Source organism: Mytilus californianus, unplaced genomic scaffold (assembly GCF_021869535.1).
Source record: "Mytilus californianus isolate M0D057914Y unplaced genomic scaffold, xbMytCali1.0.p SCAF_11, whole genome shotgun sequence".
Classification (NCBI taxonomy): Eukaryota; Metazoa; Mollusca; class Bivalvia; order Mytilida; family Mytilidae; genus Mytilus; species Mytilus californianus.
Genome location: NW_026262593.1, coordinates 56626055 through 56640680, shown reverse-complemented (window position 1 = coordinate 56640680; position 14626 = coordinate 56626055). Strand labels below are relative to the sequence as shown.

Genomic DNA, 14626 nt, shown 5'->3' with positions numbered 1-14626 from the left:
ATAAATCACTACAAAAACAAGCAAATATGTCAACAACGACAAATAAAAAGGCATATAGAAAAAACACATTAGCAAAAATGAAAGACAAAATACAAAAAAATACCATAGCACAACAACACAATGACGGGATGTACAACTACAAGTACCGAGCCTCATGAAATCGATACTGCCTAAAATAGACTAAACAGTTAAAAGTAATAAATTAAAAAGACAAATAAAAGAATACTATAGCACGTTTTTAAGATGATAAACAACGTGAGTACCTATAATTTATACTTCAAGACCATCGTGAATTATTTGTGAAGTTGAAACGAAATATTTATCAACAAGGTCTTGGTATCTTCCGATGAACCTTTTCAGGAAAAGGACAAGAACGTATATCAAATAACTTACATGATATAAATATATTCAAGGTTAACATGATAAGCGACACTCGCAAAACGTGAGACATTATTTCGTCTTCCCGTTCCGATCCCCAAGACTATCCGAAGGTTGTTCCATTAACAAATAACATGTCACTAGTATGACTCTCTTGACTGGTAATATATGTTGTGTAAAATGGAAACATATATTTCTTTTTAATACTTTGACAAGAAGGTTCATACAGCCTTATCTTGATATTTAATTCCTGTCAATTTTGAAATTTTAGAATTATTCCAGTAAAATCGTACAGAGCTATTTATTGGGGATGTTTATATACGCAGTCTTTGATGAATTAACGTTACTTTTGTCAACCGTAAAATTTTAGAATTGTCCCTAGTCATCATGTCATAGCGAACATTGGTATTATTTTGGTATGCAAAGTTTTAAATTATGATTAGAATTATACAAGCATGGTTCGGTTTTAATTAAATAACGGTAAAAATTGTTTAAAATAAAGGGGCACTAGCGACGAGATAAAATAAAAAAAAATTGAATATGATTTTGTTTTGGATCAATCATTAATGAAAGTGAAATAGTGAAATAAAAATTCGCTTTAAGCAGTCAGTTTGGTTCAGTTTTGTCAAAATAAAGAAGAAAAAAACATTTGCTTATGAATTATTCGACCTCATTAAATCCGTATTCATGTAAACTTCAATTGAACCTCTTAGCTAGAGATGGGTTACACATGAGCTAGACGTGTTTAACTAGTGAAAGGAAAATAATATCAACATTGAAAGTTAAACAAGGGTAAACCATTTGATTTACTGATTCGATCTACAAAACTCATTCTTATTCAAGTGAAAACGTTTATTACCATATTGTTTTAACTTAAATTAAGAAATCAAACTGACCTAGAAAAATCCATTTACACGAGTTTGCTATCTATTTATATCTATGTTATTGTTTACAACGGGTTATATAAACATCGGCAGTCTTCGGAAGGTCACCTCGATTGTTAATTAGATGGCGTCAAGACTACAATACACACGAAATGATAAAATAATTTCGAGTTTATGCGTCGTAAATTGTTTATTTTAGACTTTTTTTTATTTGGATATACGTTTTAGTATGTTATAAGTCGAATATGAGAATTTGAGTCAAATCGGTGAACATGAATTTGACAGCTAGTGCCCCTCTAAATCTGAATAGATTGCTATGATTCATTTTATATCGACGAAGAATATCTGTTATCCGAAATATTTGAAAATATATACATTCATTTTTTTAATATTTGTGTTATTTTGTACACCTATTATACAAAATATTATATATAATTGTATGTTCATTGTTTACAATATCGTTTTTCATAACAATCCAACGCACTCGTTAAAAAGATTATTGACTGATAAATAGATGTTTTATTTACGTATTTATATGTAAATTAAACATCTAGTTATTAAAGAATGGATATGTTATACAATTGAGAACGGAAATGAGGAATAAATGTGGCAAAGAGATGTTAAATACTTTATGCTGATATACCACTGAAGTTATAATGGTACACAGAAGACTATACAATGCATGCATACAGAACACGACTGAACAAGGTCTGACGAATATTAACATTATTTTTTATCCTTCGTTTGATGATGACTGAGATTGTCTGAAATGATCTTAATCGAAAGCTAGGACAATCCATCTTATTTATCTTGAAATGTCTTAATGAGATTTAAATTACTACAATCACTTTTGATTGGAACGACGACAGAAACGCTAAAAAAGTCGAAATGAATTTCTCTTGCATAAAATTTCGTCAGTAATGACTTAATCAGACCGAAATGACCATTTCACATGTTTCAGACATAAATATTGGTACTAGTAATAGATTCGTAATAAATTCAAACCAGTGACCCAGGCGCTCTTTCTGTAAGATTTACCGTATCAATCATATTATGTCAGCATAAAAGTGCCGACGGCAAAATTACTAAACTTTTTTTTATAAATAGTCTAGTTTATAAATCTGTATGTAGAAATGACGATGTGATTTTGTAATGTTTCTATGTTTAATCGCTGTCTCATTGATTACACCCAACATTGCCTTTTATAAAGTATTACCTGTTCATAAATAAATTCAATTGATCTATGACTAAACGATTTTTTGATATGCTCTTTTGGGATTCTCCACTTTCCTTCCTTCAAGAGGTACATCGACAAGGCGTTTGGATAAACATCAGTAAATGTTCCCTGAAATTTCATTTACTACTTTATTTTACTGTAATATTAGTTTATATATATCTCATTCAAACACACAAACACACACTAACGTGTATATACATGTAGACATAATACATATTGATATCTAAAAATGTAAGGAACCAAAGCTATATTTTTTATTACATCTTAATTCACTTTGTTTTGATTTTTTTCATGGAATGTCTTATTCAGTGTAACTATATGTTAAAAGTACAAAATATGTAAGAATAATTTACCGCGCAGTACTGGTTAAAACACTAAAGAGAGTTTTTTTAATTATCGATGCAATGTCATATTTATATTGATGTAGATATGACGTCATACTGTTCGGTGTGAGCCAAGGCTCCATGTTGAAGGCCGTACTTTGACCTATTTTTGTTTGCTTTTTACAAATTGTGACTTGAATGGAGTGTTGTCTCATTGGCACTCATACCACATCTTCTTATTTCGATATACAAAACTGATGTGTCTGCTTTCTGTTGTCCAAATTCTCCGAACTCTGTGTGTATGGATAGTATAATGTACTAACTTATAATGACTGAACTGACATCTTTAAACATGTGGAATTTCTAATTCCAGATAAAAGATTTTTTTCTACTTCATACTTATATATAAAATGTCATTCTGCTGAACGATATTACATACATATATTTTCTTTTCGGACGACTCTCCTTCCATCGACACTGTAAATAGCAGATGAAACATTTTAAAATCTCTTGAACCGTTCGAATGATAATAAAAAGATCTGTGTCTGCATCTTCAGTTTGTCCATTAAACACTGTTTATGAAATTATTTACGACAATATATATAACACTTGAAAGATTTCGTGCATCTGAACCACTTTTCTGGATTTACCTTCACCAGGAACGCTCAAACATTAAAAGGAAGATATATATCAGGTTGCAATTCCTTGTTTATCTGCATATATTTGTTTAGTCGAACGCTACCTCATGTATTGTTATAAATGTTTCTTAAGTGTAAAACTGAATCGGGATATTTTGTACTGTCGTCGTGTCATTGTCCCGTATACGTTATTTAACATGTTTGAACAAATTTATATGAATAGAAAATTATTCCTTGAACATGATCATTTGGAAGTACATTTATATATATTTAAAATTCGTTTAGGTGTAATACCACCAAATCATAGTACGTCACATCCGGTTGCATACGAAAATAGGTCGAAAAAAAATATTCCCCTGAATTTGACAGTTGTAGGTAATTGATCCTACATTTCATTGCAGTAAAACATTTCTGGGTCATAAACATATATCTTGGGTATTTCACAGCACCATTATTTTTTTATTTGGGGTTTCTATAGAATATTTTGGAAACTTGAGGTTACATGGTTACTAAAGCTTGTACACATGTTAAAAAAGGGGGAAAATTTGATTGGTTAACTTCCAGTGATGGTTATTTTCTTATATGCAATGAAATGTTATGTGAAATTTTTTCTATAGTACTGGACAGGATCAAACTTTACTCATGCCAAGCATTTCTTTATTTGAAACAAAGATAAATTCTGCACAATTTTTTGAAAAGTGCAAATTTAACAAAGACTAATAGGGGAACATCAATGGTGGTATTACACCTAATATGGGAAGCTGTACATGCACCTTTGACCTTGCGAGTACTCTCATGTGTTAACATTTCTTGCTATTTAAGTGAAATATTACTAATAATGAAATATTCTGAGTGGATTGAGTCTCAAAAACACATTTTATGAGAAAATTTCCTTGAAATAGGACTTTACCATGAATATTAGTTGACAGAATAAGCCATACTTAGAGTTTTGGGGAGCTTTTTCTCCTTTTTTCTTATATTCTGCTATACTAGAAAATTTTTCCTAAGAAATACTTTAATAAATATATAGTTTTAAGTAAATGAAATTATTTTTAAAGCAGTAACAACAAATTATTCACCAAAAGAGAAGCTTTTTATGTCCCTCTCTGGAACGCGGCGTAAATTTAAGTTTTACGTAAGGACTTATTGAAACCTCCTTGGAGACAGTAAACTTTTATACGGATAGTTCATTCAGCTTGAATACGTCAATTAATCATTTATTATAACATTTCTATCATAAATGAGTGAAAGTTACCCCAAAATTTTTATTTATTGGCCTATAAAGTAGAAATTTTGAGTAAATGAGAGGTATAAATGGACCAAAAGAGACCTTATAAGGAGGACAAAGAGGTCCATTAGTAGTATTTATCATCCTAAAGTCATCTTTTGTATCATATTCAACTGTTTGTAGGCAGATGAGATAAATATTTGATCATTTATTGGTCCACACTATATTCTATCATGATGCGGCTTGGTTTGGGTTTTTCGAAGAAATTTAGCTCGAATCGCTGTAGATGTCGTCTTACATTATACTAGATTTTTCTCAAACTATTGAACTGATTATGACAAAACTTGACAGGAATGCTTGAAATAACCAGTATTACAAAGGAAAAAAGTCACATTCAGTTTATTTAACAAAAAAGTCTTCTTTAGGTGTAATACCACCAAATCATAGTACGTCACATCCGGTTGCATACGAAAATAGGTCGAAAAAAAATATTCCCCTGAATTTGACAGTTGTAGGTAATTGATCCTACATTTCATTGCAGTAAAACATTTCTGGGTCATAAACATATATCTTGGGTATTTCACAGCACCATTATTTTTTTATTTGGGGTTTCTATAGAATATTTTGGAAACTTGAGGTTACATGGTTACTAAAGCTTGTACACAGGTTAAAAAAGGGGGAAAATTTGATTGGTTAACTTCCAGAGATGGTTATTTTCTTATATGCAATGAAATGTTATGTGAATTTTTTTCTATAGTACTGGACAGGATCAAACTTTACTCATGCCAAGTATTTCTTTATTTGAAACAAAGATAAATTCTGCACAATTTTTTGAAAAGTGCAAATTTAACAAAGACTAATAGGGGAAAATCAATGGTGGTATTACACCTTAAGCAATTTGTTTGGATGATTCGTCCTGTACATTCAATATGCAACCTTGGGTAGCATTGTGCATGTTTAGATGTCAAAACATTGCAGGTGATGCCAGCCTCTTCAGCCATCTGTCGCAGACTATAGATCTATATTTATGCACTTATATACCGCACACTAAACATTTTCATTCTGCTTTATACTTCTTTAGCTATATATTGTTTTTTTACAAAAATTTATTCATGTTATTCTGCAAAACAACCCATTGCAAAAGTGCACGTCATATTGGTCAAAACATTTGGAAATTTGATAATGTTATTGCTTAAATTTATTTCACAGATTGTTCGCATTCAATTTTATTTAGGTAAGACCCTGTCTGAACATACTTTGTGGGTGAAATAAATCGCAGGTAACATCAAGGCCACCTACGGGCCTTGAAAAAAGGTATTAACAAAGTAAGTTGACAAAAGTTAACAAATGTTTAAATCCCATATATCGATTTGGAAGAGAAAAATAAAGCTAGCAATCAAACACTGATGGAATAAGACCTTCAAGACCTTCAAAATGCAGTCTTCAGCATGTTTATCGTGCCAATGACAACACAATCAAAACCAGTCACTGATTACACGTTGTTGTATTTCTATAGGCCGAACAGCAAAATGGCAGTTCCCTTGATAACTAATTATTAGCATGCGCTATACTAAAAGACGGAAACAGTATTAGCAAGAAAGCCGTAAAAACTACACGGACGTTCTTAAGAATGAAATTTTGAATTCATCAACATTCAAGTCTGTGCGTTCCACAGATAGAGAGTCATATAGTAAAGAAACATATAATAACCACATCACAGCTTAAGGCTTCTTCTGAACATTTGAAGGTCCCAATTATATATTGGTTACCTAACTACACAAAAAAACCAGTAAAATATCGTTTCATCTCGGCCTCTAGTAAGTGTTCTACGACTAATCTTTCAGTGCTTTTAACAAGTTCCTTAACTACTATCAAAGAGCTTATCATAAACTATTGCAATAAAATATACGAAAATAGTGGAATTAACTTTGTTTGGAGTATAAAAAATTCTTTGGATGTTTTAGATAAATTACGTGCTTTTGATGGTCCTTTTCATTCTGTTGACAGTTTTGACTTTTCTACACTTTACACTACACTTCCACAAAAGTTTTTTTATTTAATTAAATGGTCGTTTGGTAAATCTGAATGCAAATGTATTTGCTGCAACTCATTTAAACCTTCTTCTCTAATGAGAAAGATAAATATGCTAGATATAATCACTGGAGGTGTGATGAGATGATTGAAGCTGTTAATTTTCTCCTTGATAATATTTATGTACGTTTCGGGAAAAAAGTTTATCGACAGGTTGTAGGTATTCCAATGGGCACTAATTGTGCCCTTTTAATAGCAGACTTGTTTTGTACTGTTATAAATCACAGTTTATGACCAAACTCAGTAAAGACCCTTCTAAATTGCATTTAATTGATAAATACAACAACACTTACCGTTATCTTGCTGATATATTTTCGTTAAATAATGAAGAAGTTTCTAAATATACTGCCGAAATTTACCGAAAGGAACTTACTTTAAATAAATCAAATTTATACGGTAATAACTGCCCTTTCCTAGATTAAGATATTTCGGTTTAACACGGGAAACTCCACACTAAAATTTACGACAAAAGGGACGATTTTTCGTTCCCTATTGTTAATTTTCCCTTTTAAATGGTGATGATCCTTTTGGACCATCTTACGATGTTTATATTTCACAACTTGTTCGCTATGCCCGTGTCTGCTGTGACGTTTTTGATTTTAACGAACGTAATCTATGTATTACTGGTAAATTATTAAGCCAGGGATTTCGTTACCAAAAATTACTTTAAACCTTTATTGTGATTAAGATACTTGTGGTACTTGTACACCCAGTCATAGTGTTATTGTTAATGATATTCTCGTATTCTTGTCTTTCATTTTTGCTAATGTGCTTTGTCTATATGCCTTTTTGTGTTACTTCGATACATATAGCGTGGCTCTGTGCTATTGTAAAAAAACATGTTTATATGCTTGTCTTTCATTTTTGCTATATGCTTTGTCTATATGCCTTTTTATGTTTCTTTGATATATATATGACGTGGCTCTGTACTTATACATCCCATCATTGTGTTATTGTACTATGTTAAGTTTGTGTATTCTTGTCTAAATTTTTGTTTATATGCTTGGTCTATATACCATTTTATGCTTCTGTGTTACATATTTGTTTGTTTTTTAGTGATTTAGATTATAACACAATGTTGACTGCTGTACCCCTATTTTTGACATTTTTACCTACTATGTCTGTTTGTTTTGTTCACGCATCGTTGTCAATATAATGGAATTTGATACGACTGTCATACAAGTGAGAGGTTTGGCTGGCTGTGGAGCCGGGTTCAATCCACCATGTTCTACATAGAAAATGCCTGTACCAAGTCAGGAATATGACAGTTGTTATCCATTCGTTTGATGTGTTTGATCATGAGGTTTTGATTTTGCCATTTGATTAGGGACTTTCCGTTTTGATTTTTCTTCGGAGTTCAGTATTTTTGTAATTTTACTTTTAACTAAATTCTTCCATAGATACAAAGATTTGGTTTTGCAATTTGGTTGTATCTGTAAAAAACTTATTTCAAACGGGATAAGTCATCCTCAGTTTTTACGGAAATGTTGTTTACCGTGCCCTGAAATTTATAAACGATCCTGGTAAACTTATCGATCCTTTACATAAACTTATTTTTAAAGGTTACAAATTCAACACTGTAATTAGATCATTGAATATTGTTTTTATTGGGTTTCAATATTGATTTTGTTATCAGTAAATTAAAAGCAAACTTAATATTATTGTTATATACATATACACATTCATGGATCTGTAATCTGTCGATACCTGTATCTTGGCATTGCACAAAGTCATTATTTTCTCTGACTGTTTGTGCCGTCTTGACACTAAATACATTGGTTGTTGGATGTGTATTGATTGATAATTTAGTCTTAGATGCATGATATTTTTATTAGTTGTTAGTCGCTTGGAACTAGCTGTCAGTAACTGCGCGTACTCTCAGATCTTTACGTACTGTCTTTTTGTTGTTGGGATATTCAAGTACCCGGCCACGTCCACTCTGTGTAGTATTTCTATTTGTATCCATCTGATGAGTTAAGCCTTTTTCAACTGGTTTTAATAGTTCGTTCTTATGTTGTACTGTTACACCTCTGTCCCAGGTTAGGGGGAGGGTTGGGATCCCGCTAACATGTTTAACCCCACTACATTCTGTATGTATGTGCCTGTCCCAAGTCAGGAGCCTGTAATTTAGTGCTTGTCGTTTGTTGATATGTTACATATTTGTTTTTCGTTTTGTTTTTTTGTACATAAATTAGGCCGTTAGTTTTCTCGTTTGAATTGATTTACATTTGTCATTTCGAGGCCTTTTATAGCTGACTATGCGGTATGGGCTTTGTTCATTGTTGAAGGCCGTACTGTGACCTATAGTTGTTAATGTGTGTGTCATTTGGTCTCTTGTGGAGAGTTGTATCATTGGCAATCATTCCACATTTTCTTTTTTATATATACAATCATCTTCACTGTAATCCTTGAAGGCTTCATGAATTGAACAAATGTGTTACTGTAAAATAATCACGAAATTATAAGTAACTCATATATTCAGCCAGATTTTAAATTCAATACAATATTACTATACGAGAAAAGAAATCCCGCAAATTAAATTTATTCATCTAGATGAGAAAACAATGCTTCTCGAACCGAGTATAAAAAGGAGGGGGACTCCTTTAGAAGGTCAATGATCCAAAATAGCTCCTATTTGAAAAACAAATGTTTTATTGACGAATTGTATCTACAAAAAAACAATAAAAACTTACCCCCAATAATTAAACAGCACACAAGAGCATCTAAATTATCCCTAAAGTCCACCTGTATCTCGGAAATCAGAGCTATTTCATCTGGATCATCCTTTCCGTCATATTTTCCTAATTCGTAGTCCCTTTGCCTTGATTTCTTTACACTCCATGGATTTTTTATATCCGTTTTATGTTCTGTCATCGATACACACCAGTAACCTCTTTTATTAGGTGTCAAAATGCTGACATCTAAGCTGTGTTTCTGTTATTGAGTATGTGAAATAAGATTAACGATGCTGATTTTACGGCACAATATTTGTGTATTAAGGAATAATGTCCTTTCAGTGATGCTTGATGAGAAAATATACAAATCCGAAACAATTGTTAAAGAGATAATAAAGGAACTAAAGCAACACCAGGAAAGAAATCAGTGCTATGCGTGAGACAAAAACATTCATTAAAATCAAAATGAGTGGAATTTTTAGAACCACGAATATCCGTGTTTCTGTTGTTCCGTTGTTTTCCTCTTATAGTTGATGTGTTTCTCTCAGTTTTAGTTTGTAAACCGGATTTGTTTTCTCTTAACCAATTTATGACGTTTGAACAGGGGTATGCTACTGTTGCCTTTAATCAATGCCAATATCGAAGAACACACTATTTGGCTGATGATTATCTCATGGACTTACTGTCTACAAGCAGAGTCATCGACCCAGTGGTGGTACATTGTAGTACCTTTTACGGTATCGTTGTTATTGTACCATATTGGCATTATGACAAATGCGTCCGTGTCGTCAAAATCATGTACATTACGTTTACGTTAAGGAACTGATAAAACAAAACTATGGGCTCTAAAGAAAATATGTCGCTCATTTTAATCTATTTACATTTTTCAACAACCGATCATTCGTAATCATTAAAATATATATTTCATGAATAGGGTTTTTATTTTGCTGATCTCAAATTGGTTTTTTTCTTTTTTTTTTTTCTTTTCAGATTCTCTCTATTATTTAGGGGACCAAGCATAAAATGCCTCTTTTTAACGAATTTTTGCTGATGAATAACAATCACATCGCAAAATTTATATGCAAATGATACGAAAAACCATGATATTTCATGATTGTCGTTTTAAGATACCGTGGTCACAAATTTATAAATTTCTCGTTTACACATTACCCCGGGATACGTATACCGTATTGTACGGGGAATCTTTAACATGAAAAATTAAATTACTGCGTTCTTTGTCGGTGATTTAAATCGTGGATGTTCTGTAAGTCATTGTGAAGAAATAGGCAATTCAAAACATAAATAAAGTTAACATTTTTTGCCTTGACCCAACATGAATCATATCATGCCGTTAATCAAATTGTTGCTTTTTTTTGTTTTTTGTTTTTATATGTACCAAACATAGATGTTCAATCTATGTTCGATATTTCAAAATTGAACTTTTTTTTTCTCGTTAAAAAAAAATTACCGTTTAAATAAGATCAGTAGCTTTAAAATATATTGTCAGCTATTAAAAGCCCTGACAAGACAAATGGTGAAACAATTCAAATGAAATAAACTTACGGTCTGGTCTGATCAAACAATAAACGAAAAAAAAAGACTTTACATACAGCAACTACCGACACCTATTGAATTACACACTCCTGATTTCCATAATGTGTACAAGCACATACAAATAGCGGTAGTATTAAACACGTCTGTGGGCGTTCAACACTCCCTTTACCTTGATCAATTGTGTGGCAACCGACTATAAGAACCCACTATACCTTATAAAAGGTGAGACACTCACCTGACAAAACATACTATACAGGTTTTTTAGCAGTATTTGAACTATGAAACTGGACAAACGGAGAGTTGGTTACACAACACATATGTATACAAGGTATGAGTTATTTAGGTTCTCTATCCCCTGACATTTAAAGCTTTACATATAGTTTACGCCCTCGCCGACGCCGCCACTTTACGGTTTATATAACCTGCAATGTGGTCTCTGACCTAGGCGTGGTCGGTAGGTCCCCCAAAAAAAAAAACAGCAGACAACGAGTTATACAAAACCCTCTCCCTGTAGATATTTTTGAGCGATGGTCATATAAGGAATCGACTGCCAATTTAGGCTTTGTTGTAATATATATGCAGATCGTGTCTTCCTGATTTTGTTCGATGTTCACAATGATGCTTTATATACAACTAAAAGCATACCAAATATGCAAAAATGGGAAAAAAATATCATAAAAAGTAACTAACTAATATGTGACCAGCAATGAGATTTTGAGGCTTATGACGGTACCAGGGTATACATATACACACTATGATAGATACATAACACCCTGACAAGTTATATTTCTAGAGTCTTCAAGATAGCAGTATGATGGTCATTTTTGTAAGCATCGAATTTATTGAAAATTTCCTCTTGTTTTCAATTTTTCACGTATTATAGTTGCTATGTCATATTGTTTGACTTTTTTTTTGGGGGGGGGGGAAGGAGGTTAAGTCTTTGTAATTAATAAAAATGTAATTGTAGCTTTAATCATGTTCATATCTTAAACTGGTATAACTATAATTCGGTTGCCATAGCAACGATGTACCGGAATCTGCAATCAAAATTGTAAAGACTTAAATATTTTTCTTTCTCTTGCAAGGATAAATACATCAATGCTGAGACTACTCAGAATAATGCTAAGAAAATGAATACCAAGATATGTAATAAACCACCAAGGAGCTTTTATTTAATAAGCTTTTTAATGTCATCTATTATCGTATCGCGAAAAAATATTGAACATGTATCTTGAAAAAGTAATTGAATCAAAGATCTGTTAATGCAGAGTAAAATGAAAAGTCAAACAGCATGATCAATAATATAAGAGCATGTAGATGACAGGGATGTAAACAAAAATTTCAACTACACATAAATAGTGTTTATGTAGTTCTAAGTCTGTCATAAATATATATATAAAAAAAACTTGAAATAAACATGGGATGAGACACTATTGGAGTACTAATGGCCAGGTATAATCATTGATTTACATATACCGTTATATGTCCATTCATATTCATAGTTTCCCTTACAACATGAAACAATGAGATTTACTCCAAAACAATGTGTTCCCGCTGCAATCTGTTTAGGGGAAGTTATAAGTTTGATTTTACATCGACGTTTTCTCATTATGAATTTTACCGCCATAATCCTGGAAATGTCATGGAGGGTCATTGAGGGTCACAATAAGGAGCTGGCAGGCTATTTCTGCAATGTTGATAAATGTGTAGATCATGTATTGTTGATCGTGGTTTCTGTTTTCCGGTTTTTCATTATATGTATTGTATTTAATATATTAGTTTTTGCATAATATGCCAAAATTTTGAAGAAACAAAATCTTCATTGAAATGGAATAACCCCCATTAAATTTGCAAATTTTGTCGTACTGATAATTTTAAATGTTTACAATGTTGCTGTACCTACTAAAGTATTGACCAAATATGCAGAAATGGGAAAACATCATTATTAGAGGGCAATAGCTCATATAAGACGCTAACTGACGATTTCGGCAATGCTAAAAATGTGTAGATCGTGTCCTGCTGATCATTGTTGCTATTTCCAGTTTTTCTGTATTTAATATCGTGCCGTTTTGAATTGGCGATTTTCCGACGGCCTATGAAATATATTCATAAATGATTAAGAATTGGAGCATGTGTCTTAAATCAAATGATAAAATCAATCAGAAATACTTTTTGTCGGTTCACTAATGTTATAATAGATTAAAAGTCAAGCTAGGTTTGATTGTAAACACAAATACACAATAAGCAGGAAAAAGACTTAACAACGCGTGAATAAAATGCTGTCAGTATTAATGCTAATTAATCCATCTTTTGGTCTGATGAATCTGTGTAGCAGATTTAATGAGATAATTATTTCAAAACTGATTGACATGTGACATTTAAATGACGAGTGTTGTTTATATAACATTATCTATTTTGTCCGCTTGCTTGGATGACAAAACAGGACTTTTATAGTGACTTAAATGTATGCAAGCATACTTAAAATTATATTTGAAGTGTTAGTTCAGTTGATTGAGAAGTCGGAATATATGTTCACTCTGGTCTTCTTTCGACTGGCAGCAAAACCTTAGCCGACGTAGAAAGTGTGGTTGGCTGTGCGATATATACAAATCGCAGCAACATCCTGTCAGAATGGGGACGTTCAATCTGATGACTCTTGTAAAGAGACTGCCATGCTCTTTCCACGTAAAAAACACATGCAAAAACTTTGTTAGGGGACCATTGATGACCTACTGCAAGACCAAAAATGTCCCTATCCAATATCCATCATTTTCCAGTGGTATTCCAAATTTCCGGACCTTGATCCCGAACGGCCACTATTAATACCTACTAATTGTACTTATAGTTAATTTGATTTTTTCCAGAACATGCATGAAGTATATGCCACTGGATGTTAAGCAACAAACAACTAATCAATTATATTGTGGACTGTACGTGACGACAGAAAGACCACAAACCAGTCACCTCTTGAAACAATCTATTTCATGACATTCTATTCATGTTAATGTATTCTAGTTTATTTTCATTGAACTGTCGCAGAAAATTAAATGTGCGCTTTTTTGACGTCATTAAATTTGTTAAATTTTCAACAAAGAAATATATTCCTTATCTTGTAATTGTTTTAGTGACGATTCGATGCGATAAATAGTCAATAAGTCCTAGTTTGAAATTAAGGTGTGCAATAGGGGCCGTGGTAGAGCCTTATCAATTCATTTTGTTATTTAATAATTTTTTGTTTTGTTTCCTTTTTTTTTATCAATGCTTTCTTTACTTTTAAAATCCAATGCGTTTGTACAATTTATCTTATGTCAACTTTGACTGATGGCAAGATTATTTCGACATACTTGAACATGCATACATCCAAATATGGTACTAGTGACCTATTAAAGAGCAAAGCATAAATACATCTTTGAGTTCGACCCTCAGTAATAGGGTATGCATACATATAAACCTTAAAGTTCCAACTAATTAAAATATATTTTACCTTTAATCTTATTATAGGTATTTGTGAAATAGCTGCACTTTCCATCACATCCGTTGTCATTCCACCATTTCTAAATGATATGATGACTGGCAATACAGCTTCTCCTGTGACATCTATTTATTAGAATATAGGGT

At 32.1% G+C, this 14626-nt stretch overlaps 1 protein-coding gene across 3 annotated transcripts in view; it reads right to left on the bottom strand.

Moving 5' to 3' along the window:
* LOC127720374 (uncharacterized) overlaps nucleotides 1–14626 on the bottom strand; it is a 105097-nt gene that overhangs the window by 45830 nt on the left and 44641 nt on the right. For all 3 annotated transcript variants that reach the window (XM_052226950.1, XM_052226949.1, XM_052226951.1), the window contains exons 19-22: nucleotides 14493–14605; nucleotides 9473–9713; nucleotides 3262–3299; nucleotides 2479–2607 (exon numbers count right to left, since the gene is read on the bottom strand). In XM_052226950.1, the coding sequence (XP_052082910.1) occupies nucleotides 2479–2607; nucleotides 3262–3299; nucleotides 9473–9713; nucleotides 14493–14605 (521 nt within the window). The remainder of the gene's footprint in view (nucleotides 1–2478; nucleotides 2608–3261; nucleotides 3300–9472; nucleotides 9714–14492; nucleotides 14606–14626) is intronic.